Below are 22,229 nucleotides of genomic sequence, written 5' to 3'. Positions count from 1 at the left end.
ACAATGCAGTCAACTCGTCAATTAGATTTGATATTCAATACTACATAGTTATGTTGGCGCTGTTAAGTAAGATGTCTATGTGCTGGAAGGGTTGTCAAATGTGTCAAAAATCAGATACTAATCAATGATTTAGTACAAACACTAGATTTGAACATTTGAAGATTTAAATGATTTAAAATAAGATAATCCTTTATTGTCCACACATGGGGAAATTCATTGTTGCAACGCAGATAGATACAGAGGTAGATACAGAGGAAAAGAACAGATCACTTATAGGAAGTTTGACAATATGTGGATTGTATGTAGTGTTTGGAAAAATTCAGTCGGGAAATTATGGTCTTTTTGGAATAATTGAATGAAAATAGTATCTGGGAGTTTTCATAACACATATTAATTAAAAACAACTAAGGTTATCTCAATATCAATATCAATATCAAAAAGTATAATATTAAGAAAATAATAAATATAATGTCATGTAAAAAGAATGTTGTTACGAATCCTATGAACATTTATTTAGTTACAAAATACTGAGTACCTGCATTAAAATGTATTTGTAACATATTCAGTTAAATTCACTGCATTCTGAATACGTTGAATACTTTCACATTCAGTTGCATTTTAACATAGTGTAAAAAACGCAACACAGGACTAAAACAGCTTTATATTTGTTGCACCACCTGTTATATACGTATGTATCACTAATTAGAGGAGGAAAAATCACACGTGCACACACGCATTAGCTGGGTTTTATTATAAATGTTTTCCTCAGTAATAGCGATGCAGTTGATTGTGATCAAGTACTACAATATCTTCCTTTGGTTTAAAAATAAATTACTGTATTCTGAATTCCACCAAATTAAACACTAATTATACCAGAAAACACTCTAAATTTGTATTTTGAATTGGTATTTTTGGTACATGTATTTATTTACTTCTCAACATTGTTCTCTAATGTAGAGACTCAAAATAAGTGTCTTGAGTGTAATTTGTAAGTTAAGACTGATGTGTCCGAACCTTATAATAATATTCACAAACTGAGAGCATTTTTGCCGCCCTAATGTTCAACCAACAAGAGAAACAGTAAACAAAATGTGGCAATAAATCAACGTGCCATCATCAACATCTCTGTGACAGCTGCAGGTGCAACAAAATACAATGAACAATCACATATGTCTGGTTGTCAGGACGACCGTAAAAATGGAGGTCAGTGTATATAGATTCAGTTATATTTCTAAGGAGAAGGAACGGATGTGTGCATGCGCAAACAAACGGCTCTGTATGTAGAAATAATTGGCCCTCAGAGTGTGGACAGGAAATACATGTATAATCACTTTAAATAGCAATAAATCTTCTGCTTTTTACTGTTAAGGAGTCTCCGCTGTCAATAAGATATTCACTAGTGGCTATTTAGAGTTCTTGGGCAGCAGGAAGGAAATGAAGAGAAGAAAATGTATGGTAACATTAGTAGTATATGTTTATTTAATTCACAAGAAATTATAGGGTCAGCATCAATGCACAAACATGAATATCTCAGTATTTTGGGGATTATTGCAATAAATTGATATCCCTTTTTGAAAGATTACATTGCAAATCTTTTTGCAGCTTACTCAAACTTGTCTTATTATAATCAATTAATGTATTCTAAATTTGCAAATCTTCCAAATAATCAGTATAGTCATTAAAACCCACTGCTAATCCAAACTAGATAACATTAGTTCCAGCACTTTCTTTCATCAGCAATGGTCCTATACTCAAAACTCATTTCAAATCTGCACGTTGAATATGTGATTTTATGTAACGTTGTATCTTGTAAAACATCGAGTTATGTCTGATTTTCAGATATGCATTTTGACTACATTGCATCGATAAATAGGCACAGCTAAGTACATGAGAGCTGATGGAGGAGATGCTGCAGTAAAAAGGTGAGGTGAGTGAACAGCTCCCATCTGTGTCTGTGTTTGGCTTCATGCGCACACAGAGTGACTGAGTGTACGCATGGGAAATGAAACCATAATTCCTGTTACTTTCATCCAGCTGCCATCTTCCCAGAGCTGCTGCTAAAGAGCCAAAATTCATCACACTGAGGACATTTACCGTGTACTGTACGTGTAACTATAAACAGCAACTGCAGTTTGTCATGACCGTAATGTAAGCAAAACAAAAGCCCAGTGCTATCTTCACCGCAAAGTCAAGGAGAAAAGATTGGTGTGAGACTGCAGCAGGCTTTGAGTGAGACCTGTTTATAAATTACACTGGGGTGTGTTAATCAAACCTCTATTGATCTCAATTGCTCATTCCCAAATCACAGCGAGTAGAAGAAATTAATTCATCGTGATTATGGGCAGTGGGAGTGAAAGCTCAGATTGTCTTATATTCAAAACCAAATGAAAAATATGTACAATAAATATGTACATCTGCTGTAATTGTCTATTTTCAAACATTACGCGTTTACTGTATGTGGTGCCCTTATGTGTGTGTAGAGATTTGTCTATAAGAGATACATTTAAAACTTGAATTTAACAAAACAGGTATAACACTTGGCTGGTATAACTTCTGGTAACAAAAGCGACAGTAGTTCAAAGATCTACAGTGATATGTATACTGTATTTATTCTTGTGTGTTATTCAAATTCAATTCTTTCAAAATGTCACATATTGTAATACATTACAAGTTTTAAGCATTTTGACATGTTTTCCTAATAACATGCTTCAAAAGTCTGTAGGTCTCCTGTTTCTGCTCAAAGCCACAGTTGACATTACATGTTGAGCTGGAATAACCTCTATATCACAAGTGAAAACCACCACAACAATCTGTCAAGTCTCCCATAAACAATGACAAACGCATATTTAAACCAATGCATATATTTTTCATGTTTTAATGTGTTTATAAGCAGCATTATTTGTTTCAATTCATAGCAGCGTTGTAGAAAAAAATCTCTCTCTTTTTAGAAATACAAACTGTTTCGACTCTTATCCAAGAGTTATTCTCAATCTGCGAATCGAATCTGGGAACTCAGGTTTTATATCCTACTCCGGGCGGGACCTCCTAATAAAGGGAGTTTTTGGTTTCACTAGAGACTGTTCAGATGCAGGAGATACGTTCACTGCAGAACATTCCAGGCAAAGTACTAACATCAACAAGGATCTCCTCGGCATGATGGCAAATATTTATGAATTTAGGATATATTTTTGAGGTGAGTCATGCAATACATCATGATATATTCTATAAAAGACTTACTGATTTTACACAGAGCATATCCAATAACTGCATGACCTTTCCATGCTGCTCTAAATGCCATGTGCGATCAGTAGAGATGATCTTTTCACAAGGTCTGGTTTTGGGAAGTAAAAGTTGAAATCATTTTTTAAATCACAGGTTTGAATCCTAAAAAACACTTTTTATCTTGCTATAATCCTGTGCAGGTCTTATTAATAGTGATGTAACATTTTAGCAACAAAGCACATCTTCGTAAGACAAGGGTGCAGAAGTTTAAGCTTCTCCCATGCAGTTATTCCCTTTGTACTGGAACCTCATCTATCTTAACCAGTACAACCCACATTCCTCAATGAGCACAGCTATCTCTGTGAAACTGTCTGAATCTGGAACTCAGGTGCTTCAATGAGGCTGAGAAAATGGGCCAAGGCTGAGCAAGAGGATCACATACTGTACAATGGACACAAATGCAAATCTAGAAATGATGTAGTGTTTTTTGCAATTAAAGAATTTGAATCTAAAAACTCAAGGGAGTAATTGAGACTAAAGGTGTTAGGGTATCAAAGTGTTTTGATTATTGTGAGATGAAACATGATGGTTTAAAGATAATTTTCGATTATCAACAACAACATGAGTCATGATTAATGAGTCATGACAGCATTAATGTTGTCTAAAACATGACAATTTCTTAAGTATATGACCAACTTAATGAAATCAAACTTTCTGAAATCATAAAGTGACATAAACACTTTACATTTAGGACTATTTTTGTGTACAGAGATAGTTGAAAGGCATTTTAATTACTTTTAAAATTATCACCATAGTTATTTTTTAGTCCTCATGATTTTATTGTGACCTGAATAATGAAGATTATTGATCAACCAAAGCATCTTGAATGGCCTTTTTGAGACTGGGAAGGCCAATTAGAAATCTAAATCCCAAAAGAGAATCTGAATTATTGGTTATGATTATCTTATAGCATCTTGGGCCACAATTTTTTTTTTTTTAAATTTCAAACATGTACAATTGATGCCACCAGGGCAAGTTACAGGTCCAATCTGTGGAGAGGCAACCCTGCTTACAATAAAAAGTAATAATATAATAATAATAACATAATGGTAATCTTATACAATAAAAACAACTGTAAATGAACAAATGCAAAACAAAAAACATCTGATTAAAAAAAGAACCAGAAAACATCCTACCAACCATAGCAATCTTAAAGTAGTTTTATGAAATCACAAGAAAACTATTAAACATCGTACCAAAAATGTATTGATTGGTTTGAACTACGGCAAAACGGGTTAATAGAGACGTTAGCCTTATGTACATATTGTGTAAATCAATTCACTATAAACTAATATCACCTGATGGAAGTGAATAGGAAGGTCATCTGATGAAACCAGTATGCCCTACTTATATGACATGACAGCAAAAGTACCGCGAGAAATCGATACGCGTCTGGCCTACCTTCCTCTCCCTCCTGTCCTCCATAGGGGACCTAGAGCCGGGCGATGCTTCTCCCAATAAGAAGCATAGTCTGGTCATCAGTTCCTGGGTAGAAAGGGAGGAGCCCAATTGGGGCGCCACGTGGAGGTCTAAAGAACAGCAAAAAAGGAAACCCAAATTAGGCCTGTCATGTGATCAATTGTTGCAAGAAACACTGTGATAAATGGTAATATATTTTTATTGATCATACTGATAGCTTACGTTTAATCTTATATACCTGAAAGTAAATTTGATCTAAGCACATTTAAATACTGTAGAGTCAGAATCACATTCATTGCCATTGTCAGGGAACTAAATTCACAAACTAGGAACTTGCTTCGGTGATAAGTGCAACATAAAACAATAATACAAGGTAAATGTATGATAAAATAAGGCATACATGACAAATAAGGTGTTGACTAAAAGAAAAGTAGACTTTGGGAAAATGTATACAGTATGGTCAGAAAAACAGAGTAATTCAGATATTTAATAAAACATGAAACATAAATAAACCCATATTGAAATACTATTTAATTCAGTATTATTCCAAAAAATGAATAAAATAAAGACTGACCTAATAAAGTTGACGAACAACAGAAAACAAGAAAGCTTCCTCACAAAAGCAAACAAGGTGCATATAGTAAATCCTGTGCCCACCAAAAATATTGTTCATCTGTAATTTATTGAAAGATAAGCTGATAGTTGACAGGCAAAACCCAAATGAATGCTTTTAGTTCAGCTTCTTCACAATTTCCCCAGCCATCCAGCCAGCAGCATCAGTAGCATGAAATGTATGCATCTACTGGGTCGGCCAAACCCCAGCTGATTATGCATGCACAAACGGAGACTCCCCTCCAACTCGCGGCAACGGCACTGTTCAAGGCGCTACAAAAGGTTGTGTGAGGTTGTGAGTTGGTGCACACGCCTGCCAGGTGCCCTCGGAATTGGGGACGTCTTGCGAATTTCAATGAGGACCATCGCAACGAGAAGAAGAAGAAGGAGTGGTCTGAATCGTGCCGAGGCAGTAGCTATAGGAGAGGACACGGTTGACACGGCTCCTGCACTGCATCCATTTATCACTGTTTTAAGGGCTCTCCCCAGTGTGTTGACCTCTGAACCTACCAGCTTCTTCCCTCTCCTACCTCTGCAGAGTAAGTCTTTATCTTGCCTCAGCAAAAATATCATGTGGAGCAATTTAATTCCCACTTTCCTTTCTTCTTAACACTTTGGTCTCTGCACCGCTTTCAGCTGAGTAACATGCATATTGAGCAGGCATATAAAAAGGATGACAAGACATCGCGGATTATAGGGACAGCTCACTCCTCCTCACAAACATCTTTGCGTTTAGACATTTGTTTCACACTCCCTCCATTTCTCCTTCTGTCACTGCAGCTTTGAAATAGGTACACCATCACCATTTATTTCTCTTCTTCTTCCAACCATTGTAAGCCAAGTCTGAGGTGTAGTTGGAAGTGGATCAAGGTCAATATCAAAAGCGGCTTCTCTTCTAATTTAGGGCTCCTGTCTTTTACCAGAAAAGCAAATGAGACAATTAAAAAAGTACAAGAAAAGATTTGTTAACTGGGGAAAAAAAACTTAACATTAAGTCCCCAGAGTTGTGAGGACACACTGGATGTCCACTACTATTTATCAACCCACCTAACAGTTGCCATTGGCAACGAGAAGCTGAGAGGTGCCTGGCAACCAGAATAGAAGGTGTCTCATAAAATCTGCTTATCCTTTGGGTAGCCCTCTGGTCTTATACACACATAAACCTAACAGGGATTTGGATAGCTACCTCATGATTTGTTTAATATGAAAATAGCGGCACAAACGGAGCAATAGTACCTGAATAAACTATAAATAAAGACAACCAAGAGATGACAAACACAACACAATGAAGTTTCTGCCTTGAAAACACAGTTAAAATGTAGTCACTTACATTCTATAGCTTGTTCCACCTCTAAGATCGTTACTCATTCAAGTCAATCATCACCTGTGCACAGACATGACACCACCCTCCCACACTGGTCCTCACCTCTGTGGTCTGCTCTGCCACGGCACGAAGCGCTGTAAGAGCTGTCGGCATAGTCCGGCTTCCTTACCCGTGCTTTGGCCACGGAGAGGAGTGAGAGCAGGGAGGAGGGAGGGAGCGTGCGATCAGGGCGGCCAGAGTAGGGATGGGAGGGGAGGGGAGGGGGAGGAGAGAGTGGAGATATAAGGAGGGATATGAAAGAAAGTGAGGGAGAGATTAAGCTCAACCAGATGAGATCTGTGGTGCAGAATTTGAATTGTTTCCCAGGAGTATGAAGCTCTGTGTTCAGAGAGGCTGCCCTGTGTGCAAACACAGCGATACTCTACCGTGGGCGTTTATCCTTAATAAACGAAGATTGCTCATGTTTATGTGTTTGAAGACAGGGACATAATTATATTGATGTGTGGGTGTGTCTCAATTTATGCTGTGTTGATTTTGAGAAATGTGCTCTAAGGGATGAGACGCGTGTGAACTGAAACCGCCAGTATATTTCCACTGAGGGTTATTTATATTTTCAATCACAGATGCGAGCGCAGACCCTGAACTCTAAAGCAGTCCAATTTGCATGACCAGCAGACACATACTGACCATGGCAGCATATTTTAGTTGCTCTAAATTTCTATGTCGTGCCTGTGTGGTTTACTTAGGGACCAACAGAGCTCTACTGCATGCGATGAACTGTAATCAACCCTTTTTCTCAATGGCTGTACCAGTTGCAATACACTGACATCTTGTGACATTTAAAGGTAATGCAACCATGGTAAAAGAATGTGTTATCAAAAGATGTTTTTATAACAAAAATAATTCATGATTATGGGGCACTCTACACATCTGGATTAAATAAATGTACAAAATGAATGGGGTATTATCCAAATCATCATCCAAATGTTTTGGCTTACATCCTTATTACAAGCAGCAGTCTGCATATCATGGCACAAAAAATAAATGTTTGCTTGGTGTATTCTTTGGCTCTTATTATCGCTGAAACAATAGAAATAGAGGGAATTAGGTGCTGCCCAGTGGTGGAGTGGTTAAATCACAGCACATGTATGCCAGACTCCAAGTGCAGTCGGCCGCAGTGTCGTGAGTTTGAATCCCGACTCCGACGATTTACAATATTTCTTCCCCTCTGTCTCATTCCCCATTTCACCCTGTCCTCTCCTGTCTAATAAAGCCTATGGGCAAAAGAAAAGAAAAAAAGAAATAGAGGGAATTGGATAATACTATGCCAATTAACAAAGCCACGCCAGGATTCAAAACCAGGCCATTCTGTTCTCGTGGTTGTGCTTTACCAGGTGTGCTGCTGAGATGCTTGGACTGGAACATTTTTCATACACAAGTGTCGTTAGGAGGCTGTGGTGGCATGTGACCTATATGAAGCCCTTGTCAGACAATTAAACCTGCCCATGTGTCAATCCCTAATATGTCAGAGTGACCTAGCTCATTGTGGTTTCTTGGCTGAAGTTATCTCACTCAATTATTTACTTTGACAATCTGTCACATTTTTGAGCCCTAGAGGCACCGTCTGTGTATGCTCCTTTCTTTGCCGTCACGTGCAGGAACAGCTGAACGCACAGATGATCTCAGATAATAAAAGCAAAATTCATCAAAGCATGGTGCTATTTTTAAATATATTCCCCAGTGTATGGCTTATGATAATTCTATCTGGATCATATTTGTATGGATTGTTATTACTGCCCACCTGGGAATCGGATGCAGGACTGGGAGAGTGCCAAGTCGGCCGGTCGAGGGAGCAGAGGAGAGGAGGGCAGAGAGATGGACACGCCTTTGGTCAAACGGGACAGTTTTCTTTCTCTGTGGATCCTGTCTCGGTCTTTAGAGTGTGTGGCACGTCTGTCGTCTCCCCTCTGCAAGGAGCTGTGAGCTTGCTCCTTGGCCCCTGCACAAAGACACCATCACTATATACACTGAACATTTTATCTACCATAAGTTGAGGATTATCAATGTGTTTTTTTTATTTTCATACACAGTTTGCAGTTTTTTTAATCAATACTTCACTTTGATTCTTCTTTTTGAACAAAATTAACTAGATTTTATCAAAATAAAACAAGAATTTAAGATGACATAACATGAGCTTATAATTATTTATCCCGGGCTGCGGTAATAACTAGTGGGGATCCAGATTATCATAATTTTTTCTAAAATAATGTTGATTGTGTTGGCTCTTCACCAGGTCTCGCTTGAAAAAGATTATACAAACCGATGGGACTTCCTGGTTAAATAAAGGTACAACTGAAAATAAGTCAATCGCAGCAGTAGTTTGCTTTAGTGATCGACTTCTTAATGGACTGGAGTTTCAAGAAGGGGTTGTCGTGCTGTTCAATTCAATTCACATTAGCACTAGGTAAAATGTGGATTCACATTGATTTAGTCCTGAGTCAGTTTTTGCCTCACAAAGGAACACCATTAACTACGTCTCACTGTGAAGAGTGGCAGAGCGAGCGAATCTCGTCTTAGAGGCTTATTAATGAGTAAGGTAATGGAAAGTTGTGGAAGCGTGTCCTCCATGGGAATACTTATTAATAAATAAGAACAAGGTTGATTTATTCGATAAATCATGTTGTACTGTAAAAACATTATAGCTAATAGCCATTAACTATTAACATCACATAATCTGCATCACAAATTCACATTTAAGTGTCTAAGCAAGGCTTTATTAAGTCTTAATGTTCACTCTTCTTGACAAAAAAGAAAAAAGTCAGTTCACGTCAATACAAAATAGGTACTAGTTGTTGTGTTTGATCAGATTTTAGGTCAAAAAGATCACAGCCCTCTCGATGTAAGCTACTGTAAACACACCATATTATTTTAATGAGACTGGCACAATTTTCAGCTTTTTCTCTGTTCTTGCTTCCCAGGGCAATGCTTTATAAAACATTAATGACAAACATGGGCACTCTAACGCGGCGCTCCACTAATGTTCCTATTTCTCCACTGCTACACATAAAATTACCTCAGAACATTAAGACACATATTCCATTTTACATGGTCCTTTTTGTAACTACATCACTTACATACGTTACTTGAAAACAGCAGATAGCAAAGAAGATAGAGAAGCAGATACAGCCAAGTATCTGCTTCTTATGTGCACAAAATTTAAAGTGCGATTCTTAGTAGGTCAGGATGTTTCCCAAACTCAACTCCTGACACAGTTTAAATGAAAGCAGCAGGAGACTGTATAAAGGACAGACACTGATGAATTGGGCTAATTGAATTGGCTCTGCTAAAGCACCCAAGAGAAGACAACCTGGATCAATGCAACACAATGTGCACAAAGAAGGATTGATTTTAGAAGTGCAGAGGGTAAAAGTACACATAAGTACATATTGTATTGCAAATGGTGGACAAAGTGTTGTACTTTTCGTCTGAGTTAAAATAGACGTCATCATTGTGGTTTAATTTGTGATTTATTATCTAGCACTCAGGTATGTGCTTACCTGCATTCTTCTGGCTCTTTTTCCCTCCATCTTTGCCTTTACCATCTTTCTTGTTTCCAAATACAGCTTTGAACATAATTCCTACAGAATGGGAAACTACAAATGTTGTTACTTCAACCTAAGAAATAGAACACAATCTACATGAAAGTAGATGCATTTTAGCCTACATTCTCTAAGATCACGCACAGTACTAAGGAATGTTAGCAGCATCTTTAATTGTACCTACCTTTTCTTAGTTCCTTTTGAAGCTTGCCAGTCTCCACGCAGCCTAAATCCACGGGAAGCTGATGAGCAAACTCTCACCACCGAGGAGTCCAATTAAGAAGTGCTGCTGCCTCTTCGCTGTCACTTCGCAGACTGATGGAGGAACGAGGGGCGCGCACATTACGTACATGCGTAATTATCCTCCACACAAGTCCGCCCTACAACAGACATGGGCCTATTTTTATTTGATGTTTTGCAATCGCTCTTACAACGTACCATAAGGAAGGTTATTGCAATGTACACAAATATATATATATATATATATATATATATATATATATATATATATATATATATATATATATATATACTGATAATATATACTGACTGTGAGAGGAGATGCAAATAATAAGCCTACAAGTTTAATTTATCTCCTAGTCTGGGTATTAGGACCATGGGGAACTGAGCAATTAATTTACCACTGACTATGTTTACGTGCAAACCAGAAATCTAGTTATGATCTGATTTCTGGAGTTATTGAAATGTCATGTAAATAGTTCCATCAGATGTGAGTAATCTGATTTCTTTCTGATGGTTCACACCTTCACATGTTTTAACAAAAGGGAATATGAAAAAGGGGGGTAAAAGACAAGAAAAGAAAGAGAAAATGTGAAAAATCCAAAGAGTTATTTTAAAATAGATTGTACTTTGCGTTCCTCTAAACACGACAATTACTCTATAATCCACCAATTACCCGAATGTGTCAAGTATTTTCGCTGATCTTATTTTTCTTGCGCATGTACCTCCAACTAAAATCAGATCTAATTATGGGTTATGTCATCTTAATAATGATTTAAACTGGCCGTGTCGCTCATGATAGATCCATGGTTTATGCACAAAACGGTCCACCACAGACAAAAGTTCAGTCACTGACCCATAGGGGGCAGTCGAGGCCAGTTGCCCGGTGCCTATTTAAACCGAGCGTCCATGTTCCGGGGTCTCTTTTCACGTGGAAACATCATGGATCTGCACGACGAGACCTCCTTTAGATTAATCATGAAGACCAAGTGCCTTTGTAAGCGTTTCCCCTTCGTGTATTACTAGTCTGTAAAGCTGATTCGCCAAACTTTAGCCAAACAAACGCGATGAAACAGAAGCTACATTTGAGCCACGTGCTGCTAAGTGCTAACCCTGGTGCTAACGCTGCCTAGAATGTAACAGAACTAACTTTTTGGTGTCAGTACTAACCCATTGCAAGACTGAAGACGAAACGAGAGTGTAACTTGTAATTGTTTTGCAGACGGGAGCATATTTGAACTGTTTGATGATGGCGGATGAAGCTCGGACGCTGCTGCGGGACGTGTTGGTCAAAGGCGGCTTCAGGCCTGCGGCACTATTCACGGTGTGTGTGTGTGTGTGTGTTTACTGTGAAAAGCCTCTGCATCTTTGACAGCCTGGGCTCTCTACAGTGGGAAATCCCGGGTATAACATTATGGATGCAACATTGAAAAGTCCCCGCGCTTTCTGCTTGTCCAGTTCAATGTCTAATCGGATTGAAGAGGGGAGGATAATTAATAAAATGGTTATAAATTAAACTTTGTCACTACTAGCCTATCGCAAACCAGAGGCTAACTTCGTTTTTCTCTTGCAGACAAACAAACTTGGACTACTGTTCTAAGCTGACGGGAAAGGACAGCACAACGCTTCATGATGTAAGTTTGTTAACTCTCAATTTGCATCTTTGACAGCCTGGGCTCCCTGTTGTGGGAAATCCTGGGTATAAAATGATGGATGCAACAGTGAAAAGTCCCTGCGCTTTCTGCTTGTCCAGTTCAATGACTAATCGGATTGAAGAGGGGAGGATATTAATAAATATTAACTGAACATTTATTGTCATTGCTAACTTACTGTAAACCAGAGACTAAATTTGTTTCTCTCTTGCAGACGAACTAAGATAAAGGGGTGGTGCTGCTGTGTAGTTATTATTATAATAATAATAAAGTAACCTGAACTGAAAAGGACTGCTGAAAATGCTTAATGTAAGTTTGTGTAAAACTCAATTTGCATTATTGACAGCCTGGGCTCCCTGTTGTGGGAAATCAAATGATACAGTGACAGTCTCTGTGCTTTCTGCTAGTCTTAAGTGAGGACTTGAGTGTAACTATTTCAATCTCTGCTTTTTGTGGCATAGCATGACCTCATCTAATGACATGTTTCTTAGGGTGATTGCGCTGCAACAGGATCAAGGCCTGGAAGACTGACTGTGCAAGGAGCCTGGTGAGCATAGTGTTGGTGAAATACATTCTTGCATCCACTGATAGACCTAAAGCAGGCTTTTTGGCTTTTGGGTTTGCATAGCGATGCTAAATTAACATTCCTCGTGCTTCCTGGTTGCTTCTTTAAATGGCTGGATGGATTCAATTGAGGAGAACACAACTGCTTATGCTTTTCTTTACTTGGGAGTTAAATGTTTCTTTGTTGCAGGTGTTGCCACAAACTTGTTCAACATGGAGTGAGGATGTTTCTACCAGTGTCTGAAGAAAAAACATGCCTACATTTGTGTCTCGAAAGAACTGTTGTTGAATAAAGTTCTCAAATGATGTCATTTCCAAGCTTTATTTTGAACTCTATGTAGAAATATTGAATTCCTCTTGGGCCCCCAGACTGTAGATGTTGACCTGATTACTGTTTTTTAATGTGTTCATGTCGCACCAAACGGTTTCTCATACAAGAGTTTGTTCCCACTGCTACAAATGGCACTAGTATGAGGGACCATTTTGCCTTAAACTGCACAGTTGAAGCTCTGAAATGGCTATCTGGCCATGTTTAGCTGCTTTAGAAAAGTTTCTATTAACTACTTCCGGAGGGCCTGTCCAGTGGGCAGGGCTTACCACAGAATGAGTTCCTGGTCTAAATTTGTAAATTGACTGTCTTGGGTGGGACTTCAAGATGTCAACTGAACCTACCATTAAGTGTAAAATGCTTTATCTTGCAACTAATTGGTACTCATGGGTGATGTCAAACCAAAAATTGTGACAAGACCTGAGTGGGGAACTGAACTTTATTAAAATATACACATGGATATTACAGTGAAAAATCACAACCATTGTTCAATTAAGCATAACACTGAAATGTAATAGTAAAAATCTGACTCAAACTAAATGCACTCACATTCTAAAAGGTTGGTGCATTCTTGATGAAACAAGTCTTTCCCAGTGTTGGGCACAACACATGATACACTGACCATATTAAAAAAAAAACATCTATTCATCAGTCTTATCGTCTCCCTGATAATGTCGATATTCTGGCTTAAGCTCCCATGTGTTCTTGTGAGTTCCCTTCATATTGTAGATGCCTATGTCACGCAAGATCTCCTTCAAATAAATCTAGAAAAAGAAAATTGCATATCACTTTCACATTGATAAAATCACATCACGCTCTTCTAGTCAATTTTGAATGCACAGAAATGATCTGGAGTGTATATTCTATTATGTAATCTGCTTCTGCCTTCATATCAGACAGATCACTCGACCAACTGAGCCCAAATGAGCCACATCTAATAGCCTTTTCAGTATTTAGCAAGCAGAGCAATCTAATTTAGTGCCGTTGGCCATGTTTAAAATTAGCATTGCAAATGTGAACCCTCCCACAGTTGGGTTTATTTGACACAAGTCGGTAATGGCACATTCTGGGGGTTATAACCAATTTATGTTCAAGGTCTTACCACGGGCTGTTTCGTGATGTCCACAAGATCTTTGATGTTGTAGTACTGGTGCTTTTCAAAGGCAGAAAACAACATGTCCAACACCTGCTGTTTGTCTGCCCTCGCCCTCTTCCCTTCCTCTTTCTTTCGCCTCTCATACTCAAGCTACAGAGACAAGTCAGAAAATACACAGGTTCATATTTCAGCTATTGCAAATAAAATCCCACTTGTACAATAAACAAATCATAACATAATAAGATTGATTTGGACAGAACAGGTCAAGTGTCATTTGTCTTACATTGTTTGCATGATTTGCCACAGGCTTGTAGTTGTTTGTGACGGCTTTTTCCAGATGCTTTGATAATCTGGCCGGTTTAGACGACTCCTTAATCTGTAACCTGAACGAGTAAAATGTGCATAATTCAAATGGCTTTTCATAAATACATAGGTTTTGTAATCAGAGCTTGAAAATACACACTTTTTCAGTCTCATGTAACTTGCACTCACGACCGGTCGGCACTCGGCTCTCTGCACTACCATCCCCTCCAACGCTACTTTATCTACAAAGAGAGAGAAATCATTATGGATTGTCAGATTTTTAAAATATGCACTATACGACTTGTTCTGGTGACGGGTCCACCACCTGCTTGTCTCCGTGGAGATGTTATGACTTTTCCTGGAATGTTCCACAGTATGGCAATGAGGAAACAAGAAGGTGACACCATCAAGTTACACGTCAGATCTGTAGTGCTCACAGCATGTTGTTCAAGGTATTTTAGTAAGCAGTAAAACACCAGTAAGAAGAAGAAAGTGCAAGAAAAGTTTACTAGAGCATTCCAGGCAAAGCAATACCAGAGACAGGTGCAGACCCCCAACCAGAAAGTAACTTGTGTACCTTTAATGAAAAAGTGTGTCCCAATACAATCTTGCAAATGCATTAGGGTTGCAACAAGTTACATGATTCATGAAAGAATGCCCTGAGGTTTAATGACTCAAAACAAAGCAGTAATTACGCTAAAATTACAAGGCTGAAAACTCAGGATGGCCTTAAACCAGAGTCATAACTTATTAAAGGATATTTTCAATGACCAAAGGCTTTGTTCAGGTAAAAAAATAAATAAATAAATAAATAAATCATATATTCACTGGCCTTTATCAAGTTTAATCAATAGAATAAATGCTAAAATAATGTTGTTGCAACCCTAAATGGCATAAATGTTTCAACACCCAAATTCAGTGATCAGAAAATATAGTGTGCATAATCAAAGACAAGCATATCTATAAACACATAGTACATGAAGTGGTTTTCTTGAGCATTCTTTAGAAATGCCCTGTGATATTACAACTATGAAAATGCCATTATAAAAATATTAGACAAGACAATGACTTTTTAGAATATAAAAAGCCTTGTGGAAAAATTATGTTAAGCATTCAACTTCAAGGACAAACGGGTAGATCAAACTCAACACAAATCTGATACAGCAACCAAGGCGACATGTTCAGTCACTTTTGCACCCAGGAATATTTAACAGTCACGTGTAAATCATCGACATGTTCCACATTTCAAAGAGAAGGCACCACACCAGAAACACACCAAAGATGCGGCTCTGTCACTCACAACCGGAGGACTCACCTGGTCCCGCACTCGAACCTAGGCTGCTGCCGTCAGACCTCTCCTCTGACTGGCCTACAGGGACGGAGGCAGGGATGGTAAAAGTGACAACACAAGGGAAGAAGGACGAAGGAAGATTGCCAGGATTTAATTCACAGCAAAAATCAATCACGCTGTAGCTACATAATTAGCTAATTTATTCATGATGAGCACACAAGCACGGACAGAGCGAGCATGCCTTCACAACGAGACAGCAGAGACAACCACTCCCACCACATGGACAAAGCACACACAGAATTGTACAACTTGATTTAGTCTCGGAAAATGGTCCAGCAGAGCCCCCAAGGCAGTCATACAAAACATAGCGCCGACGTTTGTGCAAATTAGCACAAGCACAGCAGCCCCAAAACAATGAAGGCGTTATTAAATTAAACCATTGCAATACACCAATAAAACCAACTACATATACAATCACTGTGTTGATCTTGTTTGATGTTATAAAGCCAGTCTGATGAGGTAATAAATAAAGCACAAATCAAACACAAAACATGTACAGGGGAAAAGATTTGATCAGCCAAATTTCTGAGTTTTTTTTTTTTTTTATTCATGGCTGCACATTCAGTTTGTAATGTCAAGCAAATTGCCAAATTGTCTTGCAGTCTTTGCTGCAGAAAGCTGAAAATAATGTTGAATATAATTAAGAGGCCCGTCTTTATATAAGTACGTAATCATTCAATTGCAGCATAAGAAATATGCTTAATTAATTAGACAGAATGCAAAAATATAACAGTAGTTTTGAAGTTTTTTTTCCCCTACTGTCATATATTTGCATTTTAAATCTGGAAATTAAAATAAATGAGCGAAGCAGCCGCAGAATAAGCAAAATTGTACGTGTAAAACCTCAAGGGGCATGCATAGTAAGCCATGGACCAAAGATGGCAAAAAAGTCAAGAGATTAATCAAATCGTTTTAAACAAGGGCAGATATTGGTAACATCTGTGTTATTAGCAATACAGCAATAATAATAATAATACAGTAACAGTCAAGGACCCACCTGAAGGCGTCTCTGTAAAGACTGCTAAAGTCTGACCACCGACTGTCTGCATGGTGAAAGGATGCTCTCGAGGGGCTGCCACTGTGTCTATACCATCAATTACAGTCAACTCCTCGTTTAACGTGAAAGTCACCTGAGAGGAGAAGCATGGTGAAAGGTTACATGTGTTTATGTTGTACTTAAAAGGGCACTGTGCCACTTTTCTGCTGAAGGGTACACCACCTATTTGTGGTGATTGCTTTACCTGGAATGTTCTATAAAATGGCATTAAACTAATATCTCCATGGAGACAAGCAGGTGACACCACTAGCAAGGCCAAGTTAAATTAAAGCCGCAAGCGGCATCCAACGGCCCTCGCGGGCCGCCGGCCTTCCGACTCTGCGCTTTCGACTTGATAAAGATGGCGCCCTTATTGTGTGTTGAATAAAAAAAGAACTTGACAGACGGCGACACAATTGACATGGCCAATCCAGTGCAAATCAACACATGTGTCAGTCAAATTTGCTGCGCCGCCGCACAGAGACCGTAGCACTTGGAATAAAAATATGGATAACTTTTGATGCCGCGCTTGTGTAGATGATTTTTCCCAAAGTAAAGCTTGATCGAGCTATCGCCCACGGAAGAGTTTGTTAAAGTGTGAAGCGTAAATGTGAACATTTCAAGGATTTGGCGTTTTTCCCATTTGTGACAATATATTTGCAGCTCCACGGCACAGAGACGTACCACTTAAAATCAAAATATGACTAACTTTTGATGCCCCGTTTGTGTAGATGATATTCTCCAAATATGAACTTGATCGGGCAATCGCCCTGGGAGGAGTTTGTTAAAGTGTGAAGCGTAAAAATGTGGTCATTTTAGAGATTTCGCTGTTTTCCCATTTCTGACATATATTTGCGGGTCCGCCACACAGAGACCGTAGCACTTAGAATCAAAATATGGGTAAGTTTTGATGCCCCGCTTGTGTAGATGATATTCTCCAAATATGAACTTGATCGGGCTATCGCCCTAGGAGGAGTTTGTTAAAGTGTGAAGCGTAAAAATGTGGTGATTTGAGCGATTCTACGATTTTCCCATAAGGATAACATGGGATGTTTCTGTCAACGCTACGGTTACGCTGTACAAAATATGACTTTGGCTCTCATACTTTTATGATCAGGATGGCAAATTAGAATTTTGTTCAAAATATCATGTCATTTGGAAAAACTCTATTGTTTATAGGCCACTCTGAAGGCCAAATAGTCAGAATTCTGGGAAACGTTTGTGGCTCCGTCGCACAGAGACCGTAAAGGTTATCCTTAAAATTTGGATAACTTTAGATGCCCCACATGTCTAGAGGACGTACACCGATTTTGAAGTCGGTGGGCAAAACGCACTAGGAGGACTTCGTTAAAGTGTAAAACATAAAAATGTGGTAATTTGAGTGATTTTGTGGTTTTCCCATAGGGATAACATGGGAGGTTTCTGTCATCGCTACGACTACGCCGTAAAAAATCAGGCATTTTTGTGATTGGCTTTTGTGATTGGGACGGCAAAATAGAATTTTGGGTAAAGTTTAGACAATTTTGGTAAAACTAATTTTTGACCTTCAATGTTAATTTAAAGGTCACTCTGTAGGGGGCGCTATCACGGCCATTTCAATTTTGTCAGGCTAAACTGGTCCAAACTAGAAAGTTTAACAACTGATTCAAATTTGGTCCTAATCGGACTGGTTTTGATCAAATGGGAGCAATTTTTAGATCTGCAATATTCCAAAATAAGTTGTCCAACTTTGCGGCTGCGCCGCACACAGACCGTAAAAGGTATCTCAAAAAATTGGATAACTTTAGATGCCCCACTTGTCCAGAGGACGTCCGCCGATTTTGAAGTCGGTGGGCAAAACGCCCTAGGAGGAGTTCGTCAAAGTTTGACGTAAACAAAATGGCTAACTCAGCTTGTTTTCATTTTCAAAGGAAGATGGCGGCCATAGGGTAAGTCTGGGGGCGTGGCCACAATAATATTTTTTTTTTGTTTGTCCTCACGAGAGGAATGCGTGTCCCGAATTTCGTAGCTTTACGCCAAAGTTGACCTCGGGGCGTCTCCCATAGGCGCAATGTATTTTGACTTTTGTCGGTGGCGCTGTCGCGCCATTTTTTAACGAAAAAAAAAATGGCCCAGAAAAAAAAACAAATTTTTCGCCGATTCTGAATTTTGGGCAAAGTTTGGTGAGTTTTTGAGCATGTTCAGGGGGTCAAATTAGAGATCAAAAAGCAGAAGAACAAGAAAAATAATAAAAAATATAGCCGCAAGCGGCAATGATCGGCCCTCGCTACGCCGCCGCCACGCCGCAAGAGGAGGGGGCGCTAACGCGCCCCAATTGTCCTTTTATTACGCCTACTGCTGAATCTGTGACGCTGTCACATCTTCTCCCCTTTGTTTTACCATCAAAAAGCAATTTTATTTTGAATTCTTGGCAAAATGTGCGGCTTTGCCGCACAGACACCGTGACTCTTTGAATAAAAATGTGGATAACTTTTGATGGTCCACCTCTGAAGATGAGTCTCACCAAATTTCAGGTTAATATGTCTCACGCCCTAAGAGGAGTTTGTGAAAGTCTAAAGTGTAAACATGTTCTGGCGATTTCCCCATTGGAATAACATGGAAGGTTTCGGTCATCGTTACGGCAAAGCCATAACAATTATGACATGGGTCTCATTGACTTTTTTGATGGGGATGCCAAAATTGAGTTGTGTGTCAAATTTCATATAATTTCGCAAAACTAAATATTTAACCTCCATATAAAATCTGTAGGGGGCGCTGTGGCTCCAAATTAATTTATTTCACTTCAAGTAGGTTTAGGGCAAAGAGTTTAACAACTGATTCTAATTTGACGCAATTCGGACTTTATCTAAGCAAACGACAGAAATGTTAAATTTGGGAGATTTCTGAAATTCTTGCTACAGTTTGCGGCTTTGCCGCACAGAGACCGTGACAGGTATCAATGTAATTTGGATAACTTTTGATGTCCCACTCCTCAGTAGCATTTTCACCAAATTTCAGCTTTTTAGGGCCAACGCCCTGGGAGGAGTTCGTAAAAGTACGTTTGGAAAAACTCCGAAGTCATGTTTAGCCATTTTTGAAGCAATATGGCTGACATTTGGTTGGGCGGACGGCGTTGCCGTAATAATATTTTTTACTTCTCTTGTCACCATCTACCTCTGCGCCAAATTTCATGATTCTACGATCAGATTTTTTTTGGGTCATTTCCCATCTCTCAATGCATTTTTGGTACATTTGGGGGCGCTGACGCGCCAATTTTTTTTATTTTAGAAAAGGGAAATAGCCAGAATGTAGAGAGGCACGATTTTTAGAGGTGTGCAAATTTTTGTGACTTTTCGTCAATGTTCACTGGGTGAAAAATAGGGGGGTTGGTCCCGAGAAGAAGAAGAAGAAGAAGAAAGAATAATATTCCGATGCGAAAACAATGTTTCCCATTTTCCAAATATCATAAACTATACATTTTCGGAAAGCGCTCGCGCTTTCCTACCTCATGGTGTGGGTCCCTGGTCACTGACGGGTACTTTCGTTAATTTTGAGTGGGCTCCGCCCACTTTGTGTTTTTGGCCCTCTATACAGTAATAATGTTCATTTTTTGCATTACATGCTTATATGCACGGAACATGCAAGAGATGGGGAACGTATTCGTGAGGTACTTAGCGCAAATGAGTGCTTTATATGGGGATGACGACCGCTTCGCGGTCGTCATCTCAATGTAAAGTGCTCGTTTAGTGCGCACTTTTGCACGGGCTTCGCCCGTTTACAACGGTAATGTTCCATTTTCCTAATACTAATTAGTATGCACGGGGCGTGCATGAGTGAAGGAGTGCGTTAGTGAGTGTTTGGAAGTGGGCGAGCGCTTCGCGCTCGATTTCGTGCGCACTTTCGCAGCCGTGCTTCGCACGGCCTTACGAGATTAATAGGCCTCTCGCCAGCTTGTGGCGCTCGGGCCTAAAAATAATATTTTTAGCAAAAACAATATAGCCGTTTCCACTATAACAACAAATTATACATCGTTTGAAAGCTCTAAGCCTTCCCGATGCCGCCATGGGGTGGAATCATCATTACGAGCGCTTACGCGCTCGTCACTCCCTATTCCGTCGGGATGCCCCGCCCACTCCCCATAGACTTCCATTGATTTGAGCAGATACAAGCATGGCCCATGCCTGCGGCATGGATTCTCGCGTACGGGACGATGCCAGGAGTGATTTTGGAGGAATGCAGCGCTTCGCGCTGCTGTTGTCAACAATGTACGCCCATTCACTCATTGTTGACCATTTCTGTCATAGCAGGAGTAAGTATGCATGATCCATGCCTTCGGCATGGGCTAGTTCACTGTACTTGCCAGGGGCGACGGGGTACCAAACATGCGGGCTGCGCCCGCATGTTTGGTCAGACAGTTGCAACGCTGGGCTCGGGCCTAATGAAAGATCAATAGAAGATTTACCCGGCTCAATGCAATTTTTTAGCAATATAAACAGATCAAACGGACAAGTTTAATTCCATACTGTGGAACATTTCTGTCAAACAGGTGAATGACCCTTCCCAAGAAAAGTTATATAGTAACTTTAAGAAGCTAAAATAAAAACACGATCACAAATAGACAATTGCATATGAATACAATGAAAATGATGCAGTTAGTATTACCTCAGGTTTCCCCATGTTCCCTTTTCTGGAAATGACAAAAAATGTAAATATTATAAAACCCACTGAGATTGAAATATCTTATCCTTTACACATTAGCACTAAAATAAATCTTAAAAGGTCGTTTACATACTTGCATATCCTTATCTTCCCAACTTCGCCTCTACCAGACGCTTTCGCCCATTGTTGGGACAGATATTTTGGAACCTGAGTAAAAATGCAGTCACAATTCAGAGTACTGTTTACTGTTAACATTATTATAACATTGTATTTTTCTATCAATACTAACCAACGGAATGAATACAAAAGATCCCTGAAAGCCTTCTAAACTGCAATGAATGAGCCTGGCTAGTGGCTTAAGTTGATTCCATGCAGCTGTAAATGCTAACTAAGTTAAACGATATTTACGTTTCTCCAGATATGTTTGAATAAAACACAGACCTTAACGAGCCATACGCCAGTGTTTTGCTTGGCACCAGTTAAATCCACTTCTCCCTTTTCTGACATAGTTTAAAAATGCTGTTGCTAAAGCTAAAAAGAAATATTAAAACAGCGCATGCGGAAATCGATTGAGCCACCTACGGCTGCTGCGGAAGTCCAAAAAGGAAACTCATACGTCATAAAAACAATTCTATATGCACTTCTTGATGACGCCATGTTTGTTATTTTGTTTATCGTTATGACGCCATGTTTTTTTTGTTTTTCATACGCTGTAAAAATTAAAAAAAGAAAAACCCTCACGTTATAAAAACAAAACATTTCAGCTTAAAATCATCTGTAACGTT

General features: G+C 39.1%; 2 protein-coding genes, 1 long non-coding RNA gene and 1 other non-coding gene across 9 annotated transcripts in view; 2 read left to right on the top strand and 2 right to left on the bottom strand.

The window, feature by feature from the left end:
• Window positions 1–10,552, bottom strand: part of LOC140381680 (protein TANC1-like) — a 74,577-nt gene extending 64,025 nt beyond the window's left edge. The window contains exons 1-5 of one of the 2 annotated variants that reach the window (XM_072465779.1): window positions 10,421–10,552; window positions 10,195–10,275; window positions 8,439–8,636; window positions 6,740–6,811; window positions 4,684–4,811 (exon numbers count right to left, since the gene is read on the bottom strand). In XM_072465779.1, coding sequence (XP_072321880.1) covers window positions 4,684–4,811; window positions 6,740–6,811; window positions 8,439–8,636; window positions 10,195–10,270 — 474 coding nt within the window. In that variant the 5' untranslated portion in view covers window positions 10,271–10,275; window positions 10,421–10,552. Of the gene's footprint in view, window positions 1–4,580; window positions 4,812–6,739; window positions 6,812–8,438; window positions 8,637–10,194; window positions 10,276–10,420 lie in introns of those variants that run through there. The other variant, XM_072465780.1, reaches the window with a different exon arrangement.
• gtf2f2a (general transcription factor IIF, polypeptide 2a) lies at window positions 394–22,030 on the bottom strand. 5 transcript variants are annotated; one of them, XM_072465783.1, is made up of 11 exons: window positions 21,886–22,030; window positions 21,578–21,651; window positions 21,448–21,472; window positions 16,768–16,900; window positions 15,735–15,788; window positions 14,745–14,777; window positions 14,580–14,661; window positions 14,400–14,499; window positions 14,123–14,266; window positions 13,660–13,784; window positions 394–404 (listed from the first exon to the last, which is right to left on the bottom strand). In XM_072465783.1, exons 1-10 carry the CDS (start codon window positions 21,949–21,951, stop codon window positions 13,662–13,664), a joined length of 834 nt encoding a protein of 277 aa, XP_072321884.1. In that variant the 5' UTR covers window positions 21,952–22,030; the 3' UTR covers window positions 394–404; window positions 13,660–13,661. The 5 variants fall into 5 exon arrangements, with proteins under 5 accessions (XP_072321884.1, XP_072321883.1, XP_072321886.1 ...); XM_072465782.1 differs by lacking the exon at window positions 394–404 and having other exon boundaries at window positions 13,618–13,784; XM_072465785.1 differs by lacking the exons at window positions 394–404; window positions 15,735–15,788 and having other exon boundaries at window positions 13,618–13,784.
• LOC140381466 (uncharacterized) lies at window positions 11,400–12,972 on the top strand. Its single transcript, XR_011931246.1, has 6 exons — window positions 11,400–11,473; window positions 11,699–11,800; window positions 12,050–12,110; window positions 12,343–12,437; window positions 12,620–12,675; window positions 12,883–12,972. It is a non-coding gene; the product is annotated as an uncharacterized lncRNA (long non-coding RNA).
• Window positions 12,704–12,834, top strand: LOC140381783 (small nucleolar RNA SNORA31). Its single transcript, XR_011931274.1, has one exon. It is a non-coding gene; the product is annotated as a small nucleolar RNA SNORA31 (small nucleolar RNA).
• Window positions 22,031–22,229: the final 199 nt, after the last annotated feature.

Source organism: Eucyclogobius newberryi, unplaced genomic scaffold (assembly GCF_026437365.1).
Source record: "Eucyclogobius newberryi isolate DKJ021-1_F unplaced genomic scaffold, fEucNew1.0.hap1 SCAF_5, whole genome shotgun sequence".
In the NCBI taxonomy this organism is placed as follows: Eukaryota; Metazoa; Chordata; class Actinopteri; order Gobiiformes; family Gobiidae; genus Eucyclogobius; species Eucyclogobius newberryi.
Note: the sequence above shows the minus strand (reverse complement) of the source record. Positions and strands in the feature narration are given on the sequence as shown.

Excerpts from the sequence above, each read along its gene's own strand:
- gtf2f2a (XM_072465783.1), bottom strand. The coding sequence starts at position 21,951 with ATGTCAGAAAAGGGAGAAGTGGATTTAACTGGTGCCAAGCAAAACACT. Across the intron at positions 21,473-21,577 it reads GGGAAGATAAGGATATGCAA|AAAAGGGAACATGGGGAAAC; the intron begins GTATGTAAACGA and ends TGTCATTTCCAG. Across the intron at positions 14,267-14,399 it reads TGGCAAATCATGCAAACAAT|CTTGAGTATGAGAGGCGAAA; the intron begins GTAAGACAAATG and ends TTGTCTCTGTAG.